Raw genomic sequence first — 27,561 nt, 5'->3', positions numbered from 1 at the left:
AAAACTCAGCAGTGGCCACAAGACTGGAAAAGGTCAGTTTTCATTCCAATCCCAAAGAAAGACAATGCCAAAGAATGCTCAAACACAATTGCACTCATCTCACATGCCAGCAAAGTAATGCTCAAAATTCTCCAAGAAAGGTTTCAACAGTACGTGAACTGAGAATTATCAGATGTTCAAGCAGATTTAGGAAAGACAGAGGAACCAGAGTTCAAATTGCCAACATCCATCAGATCATAGAAAAAGCAAGAGAATTCCAGAAAAACATCTACTTCTGCTTCATTGACTACGCCAAAGCCTTTGACTGTGTGGATCACAGCAACCTGGAAAATCCTTCAAAAGATGGGAATACCTTACCTGCCTTCTGAGAAATCTGCATGCAGGTCAAGAAGCAACAGTTAGAACCAGACATGGAACAACAGACTGGTTCAAAATTGGGAAAGGAGAATCTCAAAGCTATATGTTGTCACCCTGCTTATTTAACTTCTATGCAGAATATATCATGCAAAACGCCAGGCTGGATGAAGCACAAGCTGGAATCAAGATTGCCAGGAGAAATATCAATAACCTCAGATATGCAGATGCCATCACCCTTATGGGAGAAAGTAAAAAGGAACTAAATAGCCTCTTGCTGAAAGTGAAAGAGGAGTGTGAAAAAGCTGGTTTAAAGCTCAACATTCAAAAAGCTAAGATCATGGCATCTGGTCCCATCACTTCACAGCAAGTAGATGAGGGAACAATGGAAACAGTAACAGACTTTATTTTCTTGGACTCCAAAGTCACTGCAGATGGTGACTGCAACCATGAAATTAAAAGATGCTTGCTCCTTGGACGTGCGTCTGAGTGAACTCTGGGAGTTGGTGATGGACAGGGAGGCCTGGTGTGCTGCGATTCATGGGGTCGCAAAGAGTCAGACACAACTGAGCAACTGAACTGAACTGAACTGAACTGCTCCTTGGAAGAAAAGCTATAACCAACGTGGACAGCATATTAAAAAGCAGAGACACAACTTTGCAGACAAAGGTCTGTCTAGTCAAAGCTGTGGTTTTTCCAGTAGTCATGTACAGATGTGAGAGTTGGACTATAAAGAAAGCTGAGCATGAAGAATTGATGCTTTTGAACTGTGGTGTTAGAGAAGACTCTTGAGAGTCCCTTGGACAGCAAGGAAATCAAACTAGTCAATCCTAAAGGAAATCAGTCCTGAATATTCATTGGAAGGACTGATGCTGAAGCTGAAGCTCGAATACTTCAGCCACACGATGTCAAGAAGTGACTCACTGGAATAGACCCTGATGCTGGGAAAAATTGAAGGCAGGAGGAGAAGGGGATGAGAGAGAATGAGATGATTTAATGGCATCACTGACTCAATGGACGTGAGTTTGAGCAAGCTCTGGGAGTTGGTGATGGACAGGGAAGCCTGGCATGTTGTAGTCCATGGCGTTGGAAAGAGTCGGACAGGACTGAGTGACTGAACTAAACTGATATATAAAATAGAAAACCAACAAGGACATATTGTATGGCACAGGGAACTATATTCAGTATTTTTTAACAACCTATAAAAGAAAAGAAACTGATACAGAGAAATATATATCTGTATAGATAGAAACAGTATAGATAGATACATATATATATCTATATGTATAACTGAATCACTTGGCTATACACCTGAAATTAACAAAACATTGTAAACCAGCTATATTCCAACTAGATTTTTTTTAAAAACTCCTCAAATCTCAATCATCAGGAGCAGGTTCTCAGTTTTGTTCCATACACATTTGTTCCATACACTCGGCATAGTGTAGGTCCTGTTGGCAACAACAATGATCCCGTCAAACTTGCTGCCTCTTTAGGCTGTCCTCCCTTCTCCATCTCATTACCTTTTTCTCACAGTGCTTTCCTGGATCAGAAACTAGACACTCACAGGTCTGTGACTCAGGAGAACCAAAATAAATATCAGCCAAAATAATTCCTAGTAGCAGGAGCAGGTGACAGCTTTTAAGACAATGAATAAATACCTTCTCTATTAAGTAGGTTTCTCTAAGCATTCAAGATCCTCTGTAGCATCTAAGGGTTAAGGAAAGCCTGCTATACAACTTTGCCTGATTGGAGTACACTTGGGAAAGTTAAACCAATGAGGCCAACATTCCCCATAGAGTTCTATGTACAAAATAGATGGGACAAGGAGCCAAGATATGAGTGGGAGAGAGATATCAGAGGATGCAAGAGTTGAGAAAAGTGATAAATGCAAAGAATAAGAGCCTCCAAACACCCCAAGATATAAGGGTGATTGACGCAGGGCATCTTCTCATGTGGGGGGGGGGGGTGGTTGCTCGAGCCATTTTAACACTTCTAATAAAGAAAATGGGACCAATCATTTTGAGGATTTGGGAGCACAAATGTGGCTGCCAGGCAGGATTCCACTCACCAGGCTTTCAGAGTCTGTTCTGAGGAAAGGGTCAGGAGACCAAGACAGACAGGAATCCCCTTCCTGTAAGGCAAAAGCCAAGAGGGAGCATGACTGAGGCAGAGGCCAAGTGCATGGGGGCTCACAAAAGGACCTGACTGCCTCAAAGTGCGGACAGTGGACAAGAATTTTGGGGTGTGTTGATGTTTAATCTAAATATTGAGCTCCTGAGTAACCTATATACATGGAATTGTGGAGTAAAGGCAATCCATGGAAATGTACTGCTGTGAACCCAAGTCCCTATGTCCAAGATCCCGGCAATAAAAAGTAAACGTATCAACTTCATGTATGTGTGTGTTCACAGACCTTATTTTACAAAATTAAACACAAAGACAAAATGATGTTGGATATGCTAATTTTTAATTAAAGAATGTGTATTCTGTGTCCAGAAAAGGGAAAACATGAGTCAGAAAATCATCAATAACTCCACAATCTCAAGGCACTAAATATTAACAAAATTATCCTTTCTAGATAATTATTACCACAATTGGTGGTGTAAAAGACATGGTAGAGGTGGTTAACTCAGGTGATCCATATTGGAATGAAGGTAGCAAGAAACGTTTTCCTCTCTCTCTTGAGAAACATTACAGTGATTACCACTAAGAGGCATCCTTTGACTTATCTATCTGAAGCTCCAGGAGTGCAATCTCCAGGGACAGCTTGTACACTTCCAGGGCCAATTTCACCTCCTCTGGCCTTGAGAGGCACTTCAAGAGTTTCCTGCCTGTGACTACTTGCTCACAGCCTTCAGGATACTCCTAAAAGAGAAACACATGATAAGTATGCTTGAAAGACTTCTCTCCCGATTGTTAGGGGGCACAGTTCGTGTAGAAACAGGCAGGGTTACAGATTCAGGACCAAGACACACCCCAGGACTGGTGGGGGAGCAGGAAAACCAGAAACACCTTGCTTCCCACCATCATCTTCCTGAGAGGAATATAACTCTGCTCTGAGACAGCCTCCCAGAAAGCTTCTGTGGGAACAGACACTACTTCTGACCATCCAGAAATGGGACAAGAGTATATCAAATCCTCTAGAAAAGTTGGGAGTCACTACTACCAGCTCTGAGACCCTCCACTCCAAAGGGGCTCAGTTTTCTCTGATCACAAGTGAGAGCAGGAAAACTTTGCATCTCCTATCGGACCAGAAGGCTCCAAAGCGAAAATGAGAGTTCCTTTGAATGAATGAATCTTGACAAGTCAGGTACCACCTTTGCTGGCAGGACAGTGCTTTGGGGTTTAATAAAACAAAAATTACCTCAAATTGTGTGACTTACCCACTCACACTTGGGCACCTCCGGGTACCAGGTTCTGTCCTCTGAGCAAGTGATATTTTCAGAACCATCCAAACTATAGCCAGACTCACACTGGATAGTAATTCTTTCAGGTTCAACATATCTAACCTTCTCCACAGATAACCTTCCATATTCTATCTCTGGTTTCAGACACAATGCTGCAATGGAAACATAACTTTAAGCAATACACAGATCTAAGAAAAAACATGCAAGCCTAGGGTACTAAGAATGAGCTGTATTTAAGTGTTGCTAATTGTTTTACCTTTTTTTTAATCTTGAGAAGAAAAATAATATTCTGTAGCATATTTATTGAGCATTGGGATAGTACTTTATCAGACTTTGGGGTAGATCTTTATGTGATCGTCTTATTTAAGTCTCACTATTTTATCTAAGAGAAAGTGACATACAGAGAGGTTAAGTGACTTGCTGAAGGACATATAACTATTTTAAATAGCCTAACAATATAAAAAGGGCTGCTGCTGCTAAGTCACTTCAGTCATGTCCGACTCTGTGTGACCCCATAGACAGCAGCCCACCAGGCTCCCCCGTCCCTGGGATTCTCCAGGCAAGAACACTGGAGTGGGTTGCCATTTCCTTCTCCAATGCATGAAAGTGAAAAGTGAAAAGTGAAAGTGAAGTCGCTCAGTCGTGCCCGACTCTTAGCGACCCCATGGACTTCAGCCCACCAGGCTCCTCCGTCCATGGGATTTTCCAGGCAAGAGTACTGGAGTGGGTTGCCATTGCCTTCTCCAATAAAAAGGGCATGTGACCCCAAATCTTCAACTATCAAATCAGCTGTCTCTTGTATCTTGATTCCTGTAAGACAATAGAGGAAAATTTTTCCCTCTTGCTTATTATTCTCCTGTGTGCAAAGGAGACGATGGTGGCAAATCATCCCTGAAGTTGTTGATGATGAAATGATATTAAACCTCTGTGCATGCAATAATCAGACCTCATTTTCACCTCATGTCCCCATAACAGCTGGAAAATTAGGAGTCCCTCACCACACAGCTACATTGTGAGCAGCTGGTGCCCTGCACTGGCACTGATAGAAATACTTGTGATTTCACAATGCTTGGCATTAGTCCACTAGGGCTTACATTCTAGACCAACTTTTCATGAAAATTTTCCTGCAGGCCACAGCTACATGCAGATAGAATGTACCATCTGTAGACTATTTCTGGAATTATACAAGAAACTGACAAATGGAGATGCCTTACAAAGGCTGAATTTTGTACCTGGAAAAGAAGGGGAAATTAATGTTCTGTGTGCCCTCTGTACTTTTTGCTTTGGATACCATCAGTCCACAGTAATTATTTTCAATAAATCAAATCAAATTATTTTTTTGCTGCCTCTCACAGGAAAGAAACTGTGCTCTCAATCCTTTGATGATAGTCCCACCCCCGCCCCCTTAAAATGAAGAGGGAGCCAGAGTTACCTTTACACTGAGGGACCGCAGGTGACCAGCCTGAAGATGTGCAGGAGAGTTCTTTCGCTCCAACCAGGATGTACCCTTCATCACATTCATATACAGCTTGGTGATCAAATGTAAAGAATTTAGAGACTACTTTACGTTGTCCATGGGCAATGACAGGAGGGGATTCACAATCTTGAGGTGAGACATAAAAGTAAAAGAAGGTCAGCATGTAGAATGCATATAATAACACTTCCTAGTATCTGTGTGGTTCAAAGGAAGCTTCCATCTGTCCTTCTGTCTTCTCTACCCATCCAGTCACTCAGCCAAACACAGGACTCGAGCTGCCTTCATGAAGGCCTGAGGCTGGGGAACCATAGAAAGGTTACAATGGACTGACAAGCACTTAGGATTGGCTTCATTTTTTTGAAAATTCACTAAACTTGACACTATTTAGGAGCCATTTTGACAGGAAGACGGAATTAAGTCAAAGTCACACTGTGCTGGTGTCACATCCCACTGCTTTTGTGCTAAATGCAGAGATGTATGTCTGGGAGAAACTAAAGATGCAAAATAAATCTGCAATCTCTGACTCATTTCTCCCAATAAGACCAGTCCATCTATCTTCCCAAGAATATACTCACTGTCCTCTAAAATAGTTCAGAAAGAGCTCATAGAAAGAATAAGAATGATGGCTTGCATGTTGGAACAATAGACACGACACAGTGCTGAGCACCTGTGTGAAAGAGAACAGTCAGGACCCACACACACTGCATGAGGAGTTTAAATAAAACAGGTCATTGGAAATGCCTTCCCTGGTGGTTCAGATGGTAAAGAATCTGCCTGCAGTGAGGGAGACCTGGGTTTGATCCCTGGATCAGGAAGATCCTCTGGGGAAGGGAATGGCAACCCACCCCAGTATTCTTGCCTGGAGAATCCATGGATAGAGAAGCCTGGTGGGCTGCCTGGTGGGGTTGCAGAGAGTCAGTCATGACTGAGCAACTAACACTTGACACTTTTGGAAATGTCAGTAAAATATTAAACTGATGGACAATAGTATCTACAGTACTATCCTAAGATGCCTCCTTGAGGCATGGAAAATGTGATGCCAATAATGAGGTTCAAATGCTGGAGTTGCTGTGGCAAGTGGTAGAGAGAGTGATTAAGTGATTCAGAAGAGTGAGTAGGCTGGAGTAGATGTGCCACACACATGCAGGAAACCCCACCAAGTGACCATGTTGTCTGGGAAGACCTGGAGGATACATTTACCAAGGACAGAAGGAATATCATAATGAGAGGAGCACTGTATCAGAGACCAGAGCTGATGATGGGAAGACTGTTAAAGAACAAGGTTCACTCTTAGCAGTCACAATCTGAGTGGTGCTCATAGGCTTTAGAAGCTAAGTAAATGCAATCATCATAAGGAGTGGCAAGTTAGAGATACAACCAGACTGAGATTAGGAAGATAGTTAATAGAACATGACATTCCTAAGGGTGAAAACAGATGAGCAGCCAACTAGATACTACTCAATCTGTACCATGGAAAGAAATAAAGGATAGATGATCAGGAGGCTGATGGCCTTTGGTCCATTAAAAATTACAATCTGTTGCTTAGTTTCTGGACCTGTGCTATTAATAATCTCAGGTCTGGAGATCATTAACTGAAGAAAAAATTTTTCCACAACTAAGGAGACTACAACAACTTGAGACATATGCACAGTAATGAGTTTCCCAGTCTTCTGAGAGGGCCTGTGTCCATTTACATAAGCAATTATGCACAGATGAGAAGTGCATAATAATCCAAGTATTATTGGACATAGAGTTTCAGTTGACATAGATACCTGGAACCATCAAGGCTCCCTTATTAAACCACTTGGTGGGCATTTCCATTATCTTTGAAAGTGTGGGCCAGATAGACAAAATTGGTCACTGGCATAATCCCCATATTCATCCTTGGCCTATGGTTAAGATTGTCCTATCCAAGAAAACCAAGTAGAAGTCATTGATATGACCTATATCTTCCCCTTAGAGGCAAAGAAGATAAGTTCTTTTAAATATCATTTACCAATGTGTAGAGGAAACAGAGAAATACGTGCTACTCTTAAATAATTAAAGATGCAAGAGGGGTCATCGTATCCCCTGTATTTCATAAGTTGGTCTACTACAAAAAATTCGGGTTCTGGAGAATTACAGTAGACTACTAAAAACGCAACAGCATTGCAGCCATTGTACCACATGTGGTATCTTTGCTAGAGCAGATTAATATGTCTTCTGGTAGGTAAGGCCACTGATTCAGCAGAGGCCTTCTTTGCCATCCCTGTCAGAAAAGAACATCACAAGAAGTGTGCATACATATGGAAAGGTCAAGATCCTCCATCTGCATTTTTAGTCCTTGGCTGTGATAAAACTTCTGTCCTTGTCATAAGAGAGTCTGAAAATATCATGGCCATGCAGGCACCCATAGAACAGCACATTGATACAGAACATCAATGGCATCGTGTTAACTCTACTGAATAAGCAAGACTAGGTGGCATGATGATGTTCCAGAGTAAGGAAGGTAGAGAAGGATGAAAAGATGTAACTCTGAAAGGCAGGTTCAAATAGATTTGAGCAGGTTTTATAATGTAGTAGGTGAAGGCACATGGACCTGAAAGAAAGGAAGAAAAAAGAATAAATACCAAGAAAAAAAAGGTAATAATTGAAATGTCTAGCTTATCTATTAGATGTGGTCCATTTTCATTGATTCAGAAAAGGGAGGGAAACCAGCAAAGTCAAAAAATGGGAACAAATAATGGGGGATAAAGAGAAAGTTGGACTAATGAGCAGTATTTTTTAACAAACTTATCCACTTAACAAACATTCAGTATATACACGTTTTTAACCTCAGGTGCTTTTTGTTGGTGTGTGTGTGTTTTGTTTCATTTTTCCAACTTAATGATGCTGCAGGAAAGGATTTTCACTGCAAGTTCATTTCCTTTGTTCAAATTGTACAAACAAAGCTAGGTAAAAAAAAAAAAAATACAACACATAAAAACATCAGATCAGACAAATCACCACTGTTACACATTTCTTAAATTCTAAACTTACATTGTAAAAGCAAATTATGAAAAAGGCATGCATGGTAGGGAATGAACAATGGTATAGTTCCTCTTTCTTGATGGAAGTCACAACAGTTACTAATATTTATCCCCCTGTGAAGTTCATTGTTCTAATTTCCATTATCCAAGGAGGAAATCTGTCCTTGAGGATATCCAAAACCCTATTATGCTATGATATTAGAAGCATCCTTGATATTGGGACAAAAGCCAAGCTTGTTCTCTGACCAAGTGATTGATCCATAAGCAGCACAATAATAGGGTCATTTCACTAGTACCAGGTGTCCTGGGAGGGTGCCCAAATGTTTCAACTAGGGGGTCCTGAGATCAACACACTCACAACTGAGCAGTGGATGGGAACTTCTAGGTTAAAAAGTGCCAAAGTAGAAATTTCTAGTATTGGAAACTTTTCTCAGTTCACACACACTTCAGAAGAACTAAGTAGATTTCCAAGAGGAGAAATCAAAGTTAAATTTAATAATTTCATCTGCCTCTAGATTGTTCTTCTTTAGTAATGTTCCAACACTTAAACTGCAAAAATGTAAGGAGGGAAAAAATGACACTCATCTCAAGATCTGATTTTCTTTCCTTTCATTCGTTTAGCAGATAGAGACTGAAAGCTACTGGGTGCTGAGCTTTGTACCCCTCCCTATCTTTAAGAAGTCAGCAGTTGGCTTTAGTGAGAAGTCAGGAGCTATAGAATTTGTGCCAGCTTTATTCAACATTTTCTTTTTTAAAGTGTGGATTCGGATCTGACCATATGAATGCACAGTTATAAGCATTTTTTTTCTTCTGCATGAAATTGATCAGGATCCTGTGGGGCTCCTGGGCACAGAAGCCCTTCTGTCCCTGGTTTCTTGTAAGGAACACACCTCCAACCTCCATGACATTCCCCGAATTCCAAAGGGCAGATTCTAGCAAATATTAATTTGGGAAAGGAAGGGATGAAAAGACAAGGGAGGGGCACCCAAGAAACAATAGAGCCTTGAGGCAGTCTTGGTCTGCCTCAAGGATACATAACAATGTCTTTAAACTATTTAAGATGTCAGCTTCCCACTGACATCTAATAGAAGCAGAAGATATTAGGAAGAGGTGGCAAGAATACACAGAACTATACAAAAAGATCTTCAAGACCCAGATAACCAAAATAGTGTGATCACTCACCTAGAACCAGATATCCTGGAATGTGAAGTCTAGTGGGTCTTAGGAAGCATTGCTGCCAATAAAGCTAGCAGAGGTGATGGAATTCCAGCAGATATTTAAAATCCTAAAAGATGATGCTATTAAAGTGCTGTACTCAATATGTCAGCAAAACTGGAAAACCTAGCAGTGGCCACAGGACTAGAAAAGGTCAATATCATCCCACTTCCTAAGAAGGGCAGTACTAAAGAATGTTCAAACCACCAGACAATTGAACTCATCTCCCATGCTAGTAAGGTTTTACTCAAAATCCTCCAAGCTAGGCTTCAGCATTTGTGAACTGAGAACTTCTAGATTTCAAGTTGGGTTTAGAAAAGGCAGAGGAAACAAAGCCAAAACCTGGTCCTTTTAAAGGATAAATAAAATTGACAAACCATTAGCCAGACTCATCAAGAAACAAAGGGAGAAAAACCAAATCAATAAAATTAGAAATGAAAATGGAGAGATCACAACACAAAACACAGAAATACAAAGGATCATAAGAGACTATTATCAGAAATTATATGCCAATAAAATGGACAACGTGGAAGAAATGGACAAATTCTTAGAAAAGTACAACTTTCCAAAACTGGACCAGGAAGAAATAGAAAATCTTAACAGACCCATCACAAGCACGGAAATTGAAACTGTAATCAGAAATCTTCCAGCAAACAAAAGCCCAGGTCCAGATGGCTTCACAGCTGAATTCTACCAAAAATTTAGAGAAGAGCTAACACCTATCCTTCTCAAACTCTTCCAGGAAATTGCAGAGGAAAGTAAACTTCCAAATTCATTCTAGGAGGCCACCAACACTCTAATACCAAAACCTGACAAAGATGCCACAAAAAAAGAAAACTACAGGCCCATATCACTGATGAACATAGATGCAAAAATCCTTAACAAAATTCTAGCAATCAGAATCCAACAACACGTTAAAAAGATCATACACCATGACCAAGTGGGCTTTATCCCAGGGATGCAAGGATTCTTCAATATCTGCAAATCAATCAATGTGATACACCACATTAACAAATTGAAAAATAAAAGCCATATGATCATCTCAATAGATGCAGAGAAAGCCTTTGACAAAATTCAACATCCATTTATGATAAAAACTCTCCAGAAAGCAGGAATAGAAGGAACACACCTCAACATAATAAAAGCTATATATGACAAATCCACAGCAAACATTATCCTCAATGGTGAAAAATTGAAAGCATTTCCCCTAAAGTCAGGAACAAGACAAGGGTGCCCACTCTCACCACTACTATTCAACATAGTTTTGCAAGTTTTGGCCACAGCAATCAGAGCATAAAAAGAAATAAAAGGAATCCAAATTGGAAAAGAAGAAGTAAAATTCTCACTGTTTGCAGATGACATGATCCTCTACATAGAAAACCCTAAAGACTCCACCAGAAAATTACTAGAACTAATCAATGAATATAGTAAAGTTGCAGGATATAAAATCAACACACAGAAATCCCTTGCATTCCTATACACTAATAATGAGAAAATACAAAGAGAAATTAAAGAAACAATTCCATTCACCATTGCAACGAAAAGAATAAAATACTTTGGAATATATCTACCTAAAGAAACTAAAAACCTATATATAGAAAACTATAAAACACTGGTCAAAGAAATCAAAGAGGACACTAATAGATGGAGAAATATACCATGTTCATGGATTGGAAGAATCAATAGAGTGAAAATGAGTTACTGCTGCTGCTGCCAAGTCACTTCAGTCGTGTCCAACTCTGTGCGACTCCATGGACTGCAGCCTACCAGGCTTCTCCGTCCATGGGATTCTCCAGGCAAGAACACTGGAGTGGGTTGCAATTTCCTTCTCAAAGCAATTTATAGATTCAGTGCAATCCCTATCAAGCTACCAACGGTATTCTTCACAGAGCTAGAACAATTTCACAATTTGTATGGAAATACAAAAAACCTCGAATAGCCAAAGCTATCTTGAGAAAGAAGAATGGAACTGGAGGAATCAACCTACCTGACTTCAGGCTCTACTACAAAGCCACAGTCATCAAGACAGTATGGTACTGGCACAAAGACAGAAATATAGATCAATGGAACAAAATAGAAAGCCCAGAGATAAATCCACGCACCTATGGACACCTTATCTTTGACAAAGGAGGCAAGAATATACAATGGATTAGAGACAATCTCTTTAACAAATGGTGCTGGGAAAACTGGTCAACCACTTGTAAAAGAATGAAACTAGAACACTTTCTAACACCATACACAAAAATAAACTCAAAATGGATTAAAGATCTAAATGTAAGACCAGAAACTATAAAACTCCTAGAGAAGAACGTAAGCAAAACACTCTCCGACATACATCACAGCAGGATCCTCAATGACCCACCTCCGAGAATATTGGAAATAAAAGCAAAAATAAACAAATGGGACCTAATTAGAATTTGTGCCATCTTTATTTAACATTTCCCTTTTTTGAACTGTGGGTTCACATCTGACCATACAATTGCACAGTTGTAAGCATTTTTTCTTCTGCATGAAATTGATCAGGATCTTGTGGGGCTTCTGGGCAGGGAAGCTTTTTTGTCCCTGGTTTCTTATAAGGAACACACCTCCAACCACCATGACCTTCCCTGAGTTCCAAAGGGCAGATTCAAACAAGTACTAATCTGGGAAATGGCAACCCACTCCAGTATTCTTGCCAGCAGAATCCCTTGGACAGAGGAGCCTGGCAGGCTACAGTCCATGTGGTTGCAGAGAGTCAGACACCACTGAGCACAGACAGACTAATCTGGGAAGGGAACTGATACAAAGACAAGGGTTCATTTCAGTTCATTTCAGTCACTCAATCGTGTCTGACTCTTTGCGACCCCACGGACTGCAGCACATCAGGCCTCCCTGTCCATCACCAACTCTCGGAGCTTGCTCTAACTCATGCCCATCTGGTGAGTGATGCCATGCAACCATCTCATGCTCTGTCATCCACTTCTCCTCCTGACTTCAATCTTTCCCAGCATAAGGGTATTTTCCAGTGAGTCAGTTCTAAGCATCAGGTGGCCAAAGTATTGGAGCTTCAACTTCAGCATCAGTCCTGCCAATGAATATTCAGGACTGTTTTCCTTTAGGATGGATTGGTTGGAAGGGACTCTCAAGAGTCTTCTCCAACACCACAGTTCAAAACAGTCAATTTTTCTGTGCTCAGCTCTTTATAGTCCAACTCTCACATCCATACATGACTACTGGAAAAACCATAGCTTTGACTAAATGGACTTTTTAGGCAAAGTAATGTCTATGCTTTTTAATATGCTGTCTAGGTTGGTCATAACTTTTCTTTCAAGGAGTAAGCATCTTTTAACTTCATGGCTGCAGTTACCTATCTGCAGTAACTTTGGAGCCCAGAAAAATAAAGTCTGTCACTGCTTCCATTGTTCCCCCATCTATTTCCCATGAAGTTATGGGACTGAATGCAATGATCTTTGTTTTTTAATGTTGAGTTTTAAGCCAAATTTTTCACTCTCCTCTTTCACTTTCATCAAGAGGAACTTCAGCTCTTCTTTACTCTCTGGAGAGTGAGAAGAAAGGAACAATGAGATGGTTGGGGGAATTACTGACTCAATGGACATGAGTTTGAGTAAACTCCGGTAGTTGGTGATGGACAGGGAGGCCTGGCATGCTGCAGGCCATGGGATTGCAAAAAGAGTCGGACATGACTGAGCGACTGAACTGAACTGAACTGCACCCTAGTGGGGCCTGCAAATCCTTGCAATTCCTTTCAGTGCTCATTAGTTAGGAACAATTATACCCTAGTTTGCAATGCAAGATCTTTCATTTATATAATGTTTTTAGTTTATACAGTGCTTCCTAATTTTACTCTAACAAACTCACTCATTATTTTCAATGATATAAAAGTTTACTTTCTGGATGGCAAAAATTTTCTACACAACCTTGATGAAACAGAAAAATACTGAACCTTATTTAAGAATTAATTCTTTTTTTTTCTTTTTAGAAAAATTTTATTTAATTATTACATTCTGTGAAGTCATTTTAGTCAGAGAACAGAAAATACCAGAATTCAAGTTCTGCATCCACAAGTAATAGCTAAGAATTTAGGTTTAGCCACTTAAATATAAGCACTTAATATAAAAATTAAAAGGTTTCTCTTGTAGCTATATCAGCTCCCAAGGGCTTGCAATATTTTGCTTTCTAAGTAATTATACCCTGTATCAAAAGGACTAAAATTATTTAATTATTAATTATTTAATATTGAAATTAATATAACCTATGATTGGTTATATTTAATGAATTCTTAATAAGAAATTCTTCTCCCTACCTTAGTTTAAACTTTCCCCTCTTCCTTATCACCTCTGTACTTACCGCACAGGACAGGTGGGCAATGCAATAGAGATAGGACCCCAAGGAGACACAGTGCTGGAAAAATTCTCTGCAACTTGGGGGACATGGTAAAGAATCTCAGAAACACAGCACTAAGACTCAGTGTTCTCAGACCCTGAATCAGGCTGAAGTGAAAGCTCTAAGTCAGTGGTAAGTTGGTGCCTGACTCAAGGAACTCAGGCTAGGGAAGTCCACTGCTGTGAGTTACTAAAGGGAAGAAGCAGAATTGAGGAGACCAAGTACTGGATAGGACTTGAGGGGTGCAATTCAATAAAGCTCAAGTCTTAAGGAGAATGATAATAGTGTGTCGTGAGAGCTCTCCAGGGGTCTGTGGGTCTTTACAATCATAACCCCATGACTTTCTCACTGTTGTGGGGAGCACTTGTTGGCTTATCTACCCATAAACATCATTCCTCTTGGAAGAATCAAGAAAAACTGGGCAAATGATACAGTCTGCCAGTTTCTTTATGGAACAGGGTGAGATGCCAAAGTGTATTCTCTGCCATCCCTCAGAGGTATCAAATCTTCATTCACTAGTGTGAATTCTCAATAGGAAGATAGGATTAAAAACAGATTTATAAAGTCTCTTCTTAAATATTTCACAAGACTAATTGGAATAAAGTCTATAATTGTGAAAAGACAAAAATACAGACCAAACAACAATTAGTCCCTCAATTTTTAAGTTTCCTTGAGTATCTTTGGCACCAAATTAATCAACTTTGGGGTTACACTGGTCGAAAAACAAAGGGAAACTTCTTAGAGTAGTTTTTTATAGCACAAATAAAGGAAAATTAAATGATAAAGAATTAAGCTTTATAAATGGGCATGACAATTTCAAGAATTTCTGCATGTCACTAGGTTTTTATTTTGGGGGACTCCAAAAATCACTGCAGATGGTGATTGAAGCCATGAAATTAGAAGACACTTACTCCTTGGAAGGAAAGTTATTACCAACTTAGATAGCATATTCAAAAGCAGAGACATTACTTTGCCAACAAAGGTCCATCTAGTCAAGGCTATAGTTTTTCCAGTGGTTGTGTATGGATGTGAGAGTTGGACTGTGAAGAAAGATGAGCACCGAAGAATTGATGCTTTTGAACTGTGGTGTTGGAGAAGACTCTTGAGAGTCCCTTGGACTGCAAGGAGATCCAACCAGTCCATTCTAAAGGAGATCAGTCCTGGGTGTTCTTTGGAAGGAATGATGCTAAAGCTGAAACTCCAGTACTTTGGCCACCTCATGCGAAGAGTTGACTCATTGGAAAAGACTCTGATGCTGGGAGGGATTGGGGGCAGGAGAAGAAGGGGACGACAGAGGATGAGATGGATGGATGGCATCACCGACTCAATGCACATGAGTTTGGGTGAACTCCGGGAGTTGGATGGACAGGGAGGCCCAGCGTCCTGTGATACTGAACTGAACTTAATTGAACTGAAAGACCTTCCAGCCCAGCAATGTATCTCTGACAAATGCACTAGATGGTAAGTTGTAAAGGGCTTTTTTGTTAACCCCAGGACTAGTTAAGACTGATCCATTAAAAAAGGAGTCTGTCACTCAGATAATTTCTTTTTCCAGGATCTGCAAAGGGCATAGGTGAAGTTATTAACCTGAATTTCATGTTGGACCTTGGACCATGTGCTTGAAGATACCTCTATATGTATGAAGATACATTGGCTTGAAAATACATGGATATTCATTCACAGAATATGGTGAACACTGGAAAATGTCCCCAAATGACCTTCACTATTCAGATGAGCTGTAAAGAGTGCAAAAAGAGTCATATACAATCAAGCTGCTTAGCTCTCAAAAATAAAGAGGAACAGTCCCCAGAAATAAATGGGTAAGCTCCTCCAAAATATTGATGACAGCACAATTCAGTCGTCTTACAAAGAGGGACTAAATTAAATTTAGTATGCCAGATATGTCAGATAAAATAGATAATTTAAATAATTTAACAGGAGGTTGTTATTTTTCAGAAAAGTTTCTGCTTATTAATCATATTCCAAAGTTTTACATAAGTCATTGCAGTTAATTTACAGTATTAAAGCAATACTATAACACAGATGGTATAGCCACATTTTACAAATGAGGAAATTGATTCAGGAAAACTGAGTATACATCCTAAAACCTTTCTCATCAGTGGCCAAGTCAGATTCTGAACCCAAGACTAATTTAAATCCCCAGGCCTTTTCACTATGCCAAACTATTTTCTATCTAATGGAATTAGACTACAAAGTTTTCCTGCACGGAATCCAGTACCTATCATTTAGAAGACTACGTCTAGGAGCCTTCTGTTTCTACTATGGTGGGAAAGACCCCAGACTGCCCTTCTCTCTGGAGACTAGATCCCTGTATGATCTACCAAGAATTAAGGCTCAAATAGGACTCAGTAACAGGCCTCAGGGTCTTCACTTGTGGTTCAGCTGGTAAAGAATCTGCCTGCAATGCAGGAGACCTGGGTTAGATCCCTGGGTTGCGAAGATCCCCTGGAGAAGGGAAAGGCTACCCACTCCAGTATTCTGGCCTGGAGAATTCCATGGACTGTATAGTCCATGGAGTCGCAAAGATTTGGACATGACTAGCTTTTACTTTCACTTTCAAAGGCCTCAGGGGCTTCTCCGGTGCTTCAGTGGTAAAGAATTGGTCTGCAGAGCAGGAAACATGAGTTTGATCCTTGGGTTGGAAAGACGCCCTGGAGACAGAACTGGTAACCCACTCCAATTTTCTTTCTTTTTTTTTTTTTTTTTTTCCGATTTTCTTGACAGGGAAACTCCATGGTCCATGGATACAAAAGAGTCAGACACAACTTAGCAACTGTATCTCTGATCCTGCTCATGACACCAATTGTCTGTCTGTATTTCACTGTGCATACTGTTCGCTGAACCCGGGGTAGGCAAGGCTCCAGCTAAGAGGCTGGAAGAAGACTGAAGGAGCCAATAGGAACTGCAGATGCATTTATTCTCTCCTGGCAACAGCCATAGCAAAGCCTAACACAACACAACCTCTCTCCTGCTGGCACAGCGGCCATAACAGTATTCTCTCCTGGCTGACACAGCAGCCATAGAAGTAGATTCACTGTATTCTCTCTTCTGGTGGCTGACAGTAACGCTGCCGCTTTCTAGGTGGAGCTCACATATCCCTACAGCACAGAGTAGCTCCTGACCAAGAAAGTACGTCATGATGCTCACGCACAGTGTTGTAAGTGAGCTCAGCTGTTGCTGCTGCTGCTGCTAAGTTGCTTCAGTCGTGTCTGACTCTGTGCGACCCCATAGACGGCAGCCCACCAGGCTTCCCCGTCCCTGGGATTCTCCAGGCAAGAACACTAGAGTGGGTTGCCATTTCCTTCTCCAATGCATGAAAGTGAAAAGTGAAAGTCGCTCAGTCGTGTCTGACTCCCAGCGACCCCATGGACTGCAGCCTACCAGGCTCCTCTGCCCATGGGATTCTCCAGGCAGGAGTACTGGAGTGGGGTGCCATTGCCTTCTCCGAGCTCAGCTGTTCCATAGTCATTATTTACAAAACAAAGGGCAAGAGAGTCTGACCACTGCCATCTTGGCTAACTTACTCTCTCCCCATACTTCAACCCTTCAGGGTCTCTCGCCTCACATTCTATGAGCAGTTCGTCTTCTGTGATATTCCCTTGGCAAGTAACACTGACCCTTGGATTTACATCTTGCAACAGCATTAGCAACAACAATGAACAGTTACATCCCCAAAACACAGCAAAGCCCAATCACATTGAACTCATGTTGCAGTCCTCGCCCTCGTGGGGCTAGAAGAGCCACCCACTGCACGTGGAGTGCCTCTGTCTTCCATCAGATCAGATCAGATCAGTCGCTCAGTCGTGTCCGACTCTTTGCAACCCCATGAATCGCAGCACACCAGGCTTCCCTGTCCATCACCAACTCCCGGAGTTTACTGAGGCTCACGTCCATCGAGTCAGTGATGCCATCCAGCCATCTCATCCTCTGTCGTCCCCTTCTCCTCTTGCCCCAATCCCTCCCAGCATCAGAGTCTTTTCCAATGAGTCAACTCTTGGCATGAGGTGGCCAAAGTACTGGAGTTTCAGATTTAGCATCATTCCTTCCAAAGAAATCCAAGGGCTGATCTCCTTCAGAATGGACGCTTTGGATCTCCTTGCAGTCCAAGGGACTCTCAAGAGTCTTCTCCAACACCACAGTTCAAAAGCATCAATTCTTCGGTGCTCAGCTTTCTTCACAGTCCAACTCTCACATCCATACATGACCACAGGAAAATCCACAGCCTTGACTAGACGGACCTTTGTTGACAAAGTAATGTCTCTGCTTTTGAATATGCTATCTAGGTTGGTCATAACTTTCTTTCCAAGGAGTAAGCATCTTCTAATTTCATGGCTGCAGTCACCATTTGCAGTGATTTTGGAGCCCTATTCCCAATGAAGTGATGGGACCGGATGCCATGATCTTTGTTTTCTGAATGTTGAGCCTTAAACCAACTTTTTCACTCTCCACTTTCACTTTCATCAAGAGGCTTTTGAGTTCCTCTTCACTTTCTGCCATAAGGGTGATGTCATCTGCATATCTGAGGTTATTGATATTTTCCCCGGCAATCTTGATTCCAGCTTGTGTTTCTTCCAGTCCAGCGTTTCTCATGATGTACTCTGCATATAAGTTAAATAAACAGGGTGACAATATACAGCCTTGATTAACTCCTTTTTCTATTTGGAACCAGTCTGTTGTTCCATGTCCAGTTCCAACTGTTGCTTCCTGACCTGCATACAAATTTCTCAAGAGGCAGATCAGGTGGTCTGGTATTCCCATCTCTTTCAGAATTTTCCACAGTTTATTGTGATCCATACAGTCAAAGGCTTTGGCATAGTCAATAAAGCAGAAATAAATGCTTTTCTGGAACTCTCTTGCTTTTTCCATGATCCAGCGGATGTTGGCAATTTGATCTCTGGTTCCTCTGCCTTTTCTAAAACCAGCTTGAATATCAGGAAGTTCATGGTTCACATATTGCTAAAGCCTGGCTTGGAGAATTTTGAGCATTACTTTACTAGCGTGTGAGATGAGTGCAATTGTGCGGTAGTTTGAGCATTCTTTGGCATTGCCTTTTTTTGGGATTGGAATGAAAACTGACCTTTTTCAGTCCTGTGGCCACTGCTGAGTTTTCCACATTTGCTGGCATATTGAGTGCAGCACTTTCATAGCATCATCTTTCAGGATTTGGAATAGCTTAACTGGAATTCCATCACCTCCACTAGCTTTGTTCATAGTGATGCTTTCTAAGGCCCACTTGACTTCACATTCCAGGATGTCTGGCTCTAGGTCAGTGATCACATCATCGTGATTATCTGGGTTGTGAAGATCTTTTTTGTACAGTTCTTCTGTGTATTCTTGCCATCTCTTCTTAATATCTTCTGCTTCTGTTAGGTCCATACCATTTCTGTCCTTTATCGAGCTCATCTTTGCATGAAATGTTCCTTTGGTATCTCTGATTTTCTTGAAGAGATCCCTAGTTTTCCCATTCTGTTATTTTCCTCTATTTATTTGCATTGATCGCTGAAGAAGGCTTTTTTATCTCTTCTTGCTATTCTTTGGAACTCTGCATTCAGATGCTTATATCTTTCCTTTTCTCCTTTGCTTTTCACATCTCTTCTTTTCACAGCCAAATCCAATCCACCATCTTGCCCTGTGAAATTGCATAAAAGCCTCAGCGGGGGCACCTCCATCCCTGCGGGATTTCTCATTAAGGATCTGCAAAACCCCCCACAGGCACCAGGCCCACCCCTTCAAGGAGGGGATTTTTGTGGCATTCACAGCCCACCCACATGATTATACTTTTCTAAATCTGAGGACACAGCCTTTACAGTACACCTCTGAGCAAATCCGCCCACATGCGCAACCGCGTCACCCAGGTGGGACCCCTGCAAGTTCGGGCCCCCTTTGGGGGTCTTCACACTTTCAAAATGATATCTTGCATTCCATCCCTCTATTTCTCTCAGTTAGGATATACAAAAACCCCCACAGTTGCTGGGCCCACCCCTGCATAACAAAGTTGCAAAATCCATGCTGCCAAGGGTTCCCTGTGCATTTGCTGAAACTTCTTACCTGAGTTGACCATCCTCCTGAGTATGTGGTCGATACGTGGTGAACTCAGTCGCATTGGGGGCCCCTTGAGGATGTCCTCCCTGGGCCATAGGCTGCTCACGCTTCACTTTCTGCTGTACCATGGCCCTTGCTGCCAAGCGGGGGCCCACAGTGTCATTACGTTCATCATCACCATCACTTACCACCTCGCAGTCAGAGATGCTGGGTGCCTCAAGGCCACAAGGTTCTTGCTTTGACACCAATATGCATTGCTCTAGTTCTTCAAGAGTCTCTGCACTTTGAACACTGGTGCAGCATCGCCTATGGCGCGATCCATATTCTCCTTCAGGATAGTCAGAAAATCCACCCCACAATGCCAGCAGAGGTCCGAGACACGTTGTACAGCAATCAGGAACTCGCCGCCTGTAGCGCCTTTCCAGTGCTGTCTGGTGACCCATTCACCACTTCCCAGTTTTCCGCCAAAGCCAGGAGGGTCACCGTCACAAAGTACCACATTCCTTTTTTTTTTTTTTTTTTTATGTCCTGCCTCTTAGTACTTGTTTATTTTTCTACATATATTTTAGGATTAACTTATTTCTCACACCTATCATATTACTATTTTTCTTGAAATCTTATCATAATTATAGAATAATTTGGCAACAATTGATATCTGTATAAAATCTTTTCATACTCCCCAAAGTGATAACTTTCTATTTTGTCATGCATTGCATTGCATTTTTTGTAGAATTTCAGAATGCTCTTAAAATAGTTATTGCATATTTGTTCTTAAATATATTCTTAATATTTATCTGTTTCTAGCTATTATAAATGGTGTCTTCCATTATAATTGTAATTGGTTGTTAGTGTAAAGGAACACTGTTTTATATATTATTATTTTTATCCTGCTTTCTAGCTCAATTCTCTGAAAATACATCGCTCCCTCGATTTCTGAGGAAGATTTGTTCTAGGACACCACTATGTGTGATATTTGGGAACTTTTTGATATATGGAAACTATCTTCACTTTTTGTAAATCTAACATCATTCTAACATTCTTTTTAAATCTATTTTTAATACATAGAGCAGTAGAGGCAGCATTAAGTTTATTTTTTTATGATTTCCAAATTAATCTTTTTTTTATTTTTTAACTTTACTATATTGTATTGGTTTTGCCATATATCAACATGAATCCACCACAGGTATACACGTGTTCCCCATCCTGAACCTTCCTCCCTCCTGCCTCCCCGAACTATTCTTCTGAGTCCTCTCAGTGCACCAGCCCCAAGCACCCAGTATCATTCATTGAACCTGGACTAGTGACCCGTTTCATATATGATATTATTCATGTTTCAATGCCATTCTCCCAAATCATCCCATCCTCTCCTTCTCCCACAGAGTCCAAAAGACTGTTCTATACATCAGTGTCTCTTTTGCTGTCTCATATACAGGGTTATCATTACCATCTTTCTAAATTCCATATATATGCATTAGTACACTGTATTGGTGTTTTTCTTTCTGGCTTACTTCACTCTGTATAACAGGCTCCAGTTTCATCCACCTCATTAGAACTGACTCAAATGTATTCTTTTTAATGGCTGAGTAATACTCCATTGTGTATATGTACCACAGCCTTCTTATCCATTCATCTGCTGATGGACATCTAGGTTGTTTCCGTGTCCTGGCTATTATAAACAGTGTTGCGATGAACATTGGGGTACACGTGTCTCTTTCAATTCTGGTTTCCTCAGTGTGTATGCCCAGCAGTGGGATTGCTGGGTCATAAAACAGTTCTGCTTCCAGTTTTTTAAGGAATCTCCACACTGTTCTCTATAGTGGCTGTACTAGTCTGCATTCCCACCAGCAGTGTAAGAGAGTTCCCTTTTCTCCACACCCTCTCCAGCATTTATTGCTTGTAGACTTTTGGATCACAGCCATTCTGACTGGTGTGAAATGGTACCTCATAGTGGTTTTGATTTGCATTTCTCTGATACTGAGTGATGTTGAGCATCTTTTCATGTGTTTGTTAGCCATCTGTATGTCTTCTTTGGAGAAATGTCTATTTAGTTCTTTGGCCCATTTTTTGATTGGGTCATTTATTTTTCTGGAGTTGAGCTGTAGGAGTTGCTTGTATATTTTTGAGATTAGTTGTTTGTCAGTTGCTTCATTTGCTATTATTTTCTCCCATTCTGAAGGCTGTCTTTTCACCTTGCTTAGAGTTTCCTTTGTTGTACAGAAGCTTTTAATTTTAATTAGGTCCCATTTGTTTATTTTTGCTTTTATTTCCAATATTCTGGGAGGTGGGTCATAGAGAATCCTGCTGAGATGTATGTCAGAGAGTGTTTTGCCTATGTTCTCCTCTAGGAATTTTATAGTTTCTGGTCTTACATTTAGATCTTTAATCCATTTTGAGTTTATTTTTGTGTATGGTGTTAGAAAGTGTTCTAGTTTCATTCTTTCACAAGTGGTTGACCAGATTTCCCAGCACCACTTGTTAAAGAGATTGTCTTTAATCCATTGTATATTCTTGCCTCCTTTGTCAAAGATAAGGTGTCCATATGTGTGTGGATTTATCTCTGGGCTTTCTATTTTGTTCCATTGATCTACATTTCTGTCTTTGTGCCAGTACCATACTGTCTTGATGACTGTGGCTTTGTAGTACAGCCTGAAGTCAGGCAGGTTGATTCCTCAAGTTCTATTCTTCTTTCTCAAGATTTTTTTGGCTATTCGAGGTTTTTTGTATTTCCATACAAATTGTGAAATTATTTGTCTAGCTCTGGGAAGATTACCGTTGGTAGCTTGATACGGATTGCATTGAATCTGTAAATTGCTTTGGGTAGTATACTCATTTTCACTATATTGATTCTTTCAATCCATGAACATGGTATATTTCTCCATCTATTAGTGACCTCTTTGATTTCTTTGACCAGTGTTTTATAGTTTTCTATCTAGAGGTCTTTAGTTTTCTTAGGTAGATATATTCCTACGTATTTTATTCTTTTCGTTATAATGGTGAATGGAATTGTTTCCTTAATTTCTTTGTTTTCTCATTATTAGTGTATAGGAATGCAAGGGATTTCTGTGTGTTGATTTTATATCCTGCAACTTTACTATATTCATTGATTAGTTCTAGTAATTTTCTGGTGGAGTCTTTAAGGTTTTCTATGTAGAGGATCATGTCATCTGCAAACAGTGAGAGTTTTACTTCTTCTTTTCCAATTAGGATTCCTTTTACTTCTTTTTCTGCTCTGATTGCTGTGGCCAAAACTTGCAAAACTATGTTGAATAGTAGTGGTGAGAGTGGGCACCCTTGTCTTGTTCCTGACTTTAGGGGAAATGCTTTCAATTTTTCACCATTGAGGATAATGTTTGCTGTGGGTTTGTCATATATAGCTTTTATTATGTTGAGGTGTGTTCCTTCTATTCCTGCTTTCTGGAGAGTTTTTATCATAAATGGATGTTGAATTTTGTCAAAGGCTTTCTCTGCATCTATTGAGATGATCATATGGCTTTTATTTTTCAATTTGTTAATGTGGTGTATCACATTGATTGATTTGCGGATATTGAAGAATCCTTGCATCCCTGGGATAAAGCCCACTTGGTCATGGTGTATGATCTTTTTAACGTGTTGTTGGATTCTGATTGCTAGAATTTTGTTAAGGGTTTTTGCATCTATGTTCATCAGTGATATGGGCCTGTAGTTTTCTTTTTTTGTGGCATCTTTGTCAGGTTTTGGTATTAGACTGTTGGTGGCCTCCTAGAATGAGTTTGGAAGTTTACTTTCCTCTGCAATTTCCTGGAAGAGTTTGAGAAGGACAGGTGTTAGCTCTTCTCTAAATTTTTGGTAGAATTCAGCTGTGAATGCATCTGCACCTGGGCTTTTGTTTGCTGGAAGATTTCTGATTACAGTTTCAATTTCCGTTCTTGTGATGGGTCTGTTAAGATTTTCTATTTCTTCCTGGTCCAGTTTTGGAAAGTCGTACTTTTCTAAGAATTTGTCCATTTCTTCCACGTTGTCCATTTTATTGGCATATAATTTCTGATAATAGTCTCTTATGATCCTTTGTATTTCTGTGTTGTCTGTTGTGATCTCTCCATTTTCATTTCTAATTTTATTGATTTGGTTTTTCTCCCTTTGTTTCTTGATGAGTCTGGCTAATGGTTTGTCAATTTTATTTATCCTTTAGCTTTGTTGATTTTTGCTATGGTCTCTTTTGTTTCTTTTGCATTTATTTCTGCCCTAATTTTTAAGATTTCTTTCCTTCTACCAACCCTGGGGTTCTTCATTTCTTCCTTTTCTAGTTGTTTTAGGTATAGAGTTAGGTTATTTATTTGACTTTTTTCTTGTTTCTTGAGGTATGTCTGTATTTCTATGAACTTTCCCCTTAGGACTGCTTTTACAGTGTCCCACAGGTTTTGGGTTGTTGTGTTTTCATTTTCATTCTTTTCAATGCAAATTTTGATTTTTTTTTGATTTCTTCTGTGATTTTTTGGTTATTCAGCAGCGTGTTGTTCAGCCTCCACATGTTTGAATTTTTAATAGTTTTTCTCCTGTAATTGAGATCTAATCTTACTGCATTGTGGTCAGAAAAGATGCTTGGAATGATTTCAAATTTTCAGAATTTACCAAGGCTAGATTTATGGCCCAGGATGTGATCTATCTTGGAGAAGGTTCCATGTGCACTTGAGAAAAAAGTGAAATTCATTGTTTTGAGGTGAAATGCCCTATAGATATCAATTAGGTCTAACTGGTCTATTGTATCATTTCAAGTTTGTGTTTCCTTGTTAATTTTCTGTTTAGTTGATCTATCCATACGTGTGAGCGGGGTATTAAAGTCTCCCACTATTATTGTGTTATTGTTAATTTCCCCTTTCATACTTGTTAGCATTTGTCCTACATATTGCGGTGCTCCTATGGTAGTGCATATATATTTAAAATTGTTATATCTTCTTCTTGAATTGATCCTTTGATCATTATGTAGTGACCTTCTTTGTCTCTTTCACAGCCTTTGTTTTAAAGTCTATTTTATCTGATATGAGTATTGCTACTCCTGCTTTCTTTTGGTCTCTATTTGCATGGAAAATCTTTTTTCAGCCCTTCACTTTCAGTCTGTATGTGTCCCCTGTTTTGAGGTGGGTCTCTTGTAGACAACCTATATAGGGGTCTTGTTTTTGTATCCATTCAGCCAGTCTTTCTCTTTTGGTTGGGGCATTCAACCCATTTACGTTTAAGGTAATTACTGATAAGTATGATCCCGTTGCCATTTACTTTATTGTTTTGGGTTTGAGTTTATACACCCTTTTTGTGTTTCCTGTCTAGGGAATATCCTTTAGTATTTGTTGGAGAAGTGGTTTGGTGATGTTAAATTCTCTCAGCTTTTGCTTGTCTCTAAAGCTTTTGATTTCTCCTTCGTATTTGAATGAGATCCTTGCTGGGTACAGTAATCTGAGCTGTAGGTTATTTTCTTTCATCACTTTAAGTATGTCTTGACATTCCATCCTGGCTTGAAAAGTTTCTATTGAAAGATCAGCTGTTATCCTTATGGGAATTCCCTTGTGTGATATTTGTTGTTTTTCCCTTGCTGCTTTTAATATTTGTTCTTTGTGTTTGATCTTTGTTAATTTGACTAATATGTGTTTGGGGTGTTTCACCTTGGGTTTATCCTGTTTGAGACTCTATGGGTTTCTTGGACTTGGATGATTATTTCCTTCACCATTTTAGGGAAGTTTTCAACTATTATCTCCTCGTATTTTCTCATGGTCTTTCTTTTTGTCTTCTTCTTCTGGGACTCCTATGAGTCAAATATTGTAGCGTTTAATATAGTCCTGGAGGTCTCTGAGATTGTCCTCATTTCTTTTAATTCGTTTCTCTTTTTTCCTCTCTGATTCATTTATTTCTACCATTCTATCTTCTAATTCACTAATCCTATCTTCTGCCTCTGTTATTCTACTATTTGTTGCCTCCAGAGTGGTTTTGATCTCATTTATTGCAGATTCATTATATATTGACTCTTTTTTATTTCTTCTAGGTCCTTGTTAAGCCTTTCTTGCATCTTCTCAATCCTTGTCTGCAGGCTATTTATCTGTGATTCCATTTTGCTTTCAAGATTTTGGATCATTTTCACTATCATTATTCAGAATTCTTTATCAGGTAGATTCCCTATCTCTTCCTCTTTTGTTTGGCTTGGTGGGCATTTATCCTGTTCTTTTGCCTGCTGGATATTCCTCTGTCTCTTCATTTTGTTTATATTGCTGAGTTTGGGGTGTCCTTTCTGTATTCTGGCAGTTTGTGGAGTTCTCTTTATTGCAGAGTTTCCTCACTGTGTATGGGTTTGTACAGGTGGCTTGTCAAGGTTTCTTGGTTAGGGAAACTTGTGTCGGTGTTCTGGTGGGTGGAGCTGGATTTCTTCTCTCTGGAGTGCAATGAAGTGTCCAGTAATGAGTTATGAGATGTCTATGGTTTTGTAGTAACTTTGGGCAGCCTGTATATTGGAGTTCAGGGCTGTGTTCCTGTGTTGCTGGAGAATTTGCTTGGTATGTCTTGCTCTGGAACTTTTTGGTCCTTGGTGGTGCTTGGTTTCAGTGTAGGTATGGAGCCGTTTGATGAGTTAATGTTCCCTGGAGTCAGGAGTTCCCTGGAGTCAGGGTTTGGACTTAAGCCTCCTGCTTCCGGTTTTCAGTCTTATTTTTACAGTAGTCTCAAAACTTCCTTCTATACAACACCATTGATAAAACATCTAGGTTAAAGATGAAAAGTTTCTCCACAGTGAGGGACACACAGAGAGGTTCACAGAGTTACATGGAGAAGAGAAGAGGGAGGAGAGAGTTAGAGGTGACCCGAATGAGATGAGGTGGAATCAATAGAGGAGAAAGCAGGCTAGCCAGTAATCACTTCCTTATGTGCACTCCACAACTGGACCGCTCAGAGATGTTCACAGAGTTATACAGAGAAGAGAAGAGGGAGGAAGGAGACAGAGGTGGCCAGGAGGATAAAAGGGGGGAATGAAAAGGAGAGAGACAGATCCAGCCAGTAATCAGTTCCCTAAGTGTTCTCCACTGTCTGGAACACACAGAAATTCACAGAGAGGGGTTAGGGACAAGACACAGGTGACCTGGTGGAGAAAAAGGAGAGTCCAAAGGGGGAGAGAGCAGTCAAGCCAGTAATCTCACTCTCCAGTAAAAATGGGTACTGAAGATTGGGTTCTTAAAGGTACAAAATTGATAAAAAATACCAAAAAGCAAAAATTTAAAATCTAGAGTGTAATTTGGAATTTCAAGAATACAATGTTAAAGAAAAGAAGAAGAGAAAGAAAAAGAAAAAAAAACAAACAAAGTCACAAAAATATAAAGAAAATATAGGTACAAAATTGATAACAAATACCAAAAAGCAAAAATTAAAAATCTAGAGTAGAGTTTGGAATTTCCAAAATACAATGTTAAAGGAAAGAAGAAGAAAAAAAGAGAACGAGAAAAAAAAAAAGTCACAAAAATTATAAAAAATATATATATGAAGTTTGCTTTTAAAAAAATAGGGCCCTTTTTTTTTTTTTTTTTTTGCAAAGTAATAGTAGGTTATAAAGTGAAAATTAAAGGAGTAATAGAGGACTTAAAATTTTTTTAAAAATTTTAAAAAAATAGAAAGAATGAATGATCGTAAAAATAGTAAAAAT

General features: G+C 39.9%; 1 protein-coding gene across 1 annotated transcript; it reads right to left on the bottom strand.

Moving 5' to 3' along the window:
- Positions 1-2,807: 2,807 nt before the first annotated feature.
- On the bottom strand, positions 2,808-14,007 carry LOC139176311 (C4b-binding protein alpha chain-like). The gene is made up of 4 exons (XM_070767896.1): positions 13,812-14,007; positions 5,197-5,367; positions 3,741-3,916; positions 2,808-3,222 (listed from the first exon to the last, which is right to left on the bottom strand). Exons 1-4 carry the CDS (start codon positions 13,894-13,896, stop codon positions 3,064-3,066), a joined length of 591 nt encoding a protein of 196 aa, XP_070623997.1. The 5' UTR covers positions 13,897-14,007; the 3' UTR covers positions 2,808-3,063.
- Positions 14,008-27,561: the final 13,554 nt, after the last annotated feature.

The sequence above is a fragment of the Bos indicus genome, chromosome 16 (genome assembly GCF_029378745.1).
Source record: "Bos indicus isolate NIAB-ARS_2022 breed Sahiwal x Tharparkar chromosome 16, NIAB-ARS_B.indTharparkar_mat_pri_1.0, whole genome shotgun sequence".
Lineage (NCBI taxonomy): Eukaryota > Metazoa > Chordata > Mammalia > Artiodactyla > Bovidae > Bos > Bos indicus.
The sequence above is the reverse complement of the archived record's forward strand: the minus strand, read 5'-3'. Positions and strand labels throughout refer to the sequence as shown.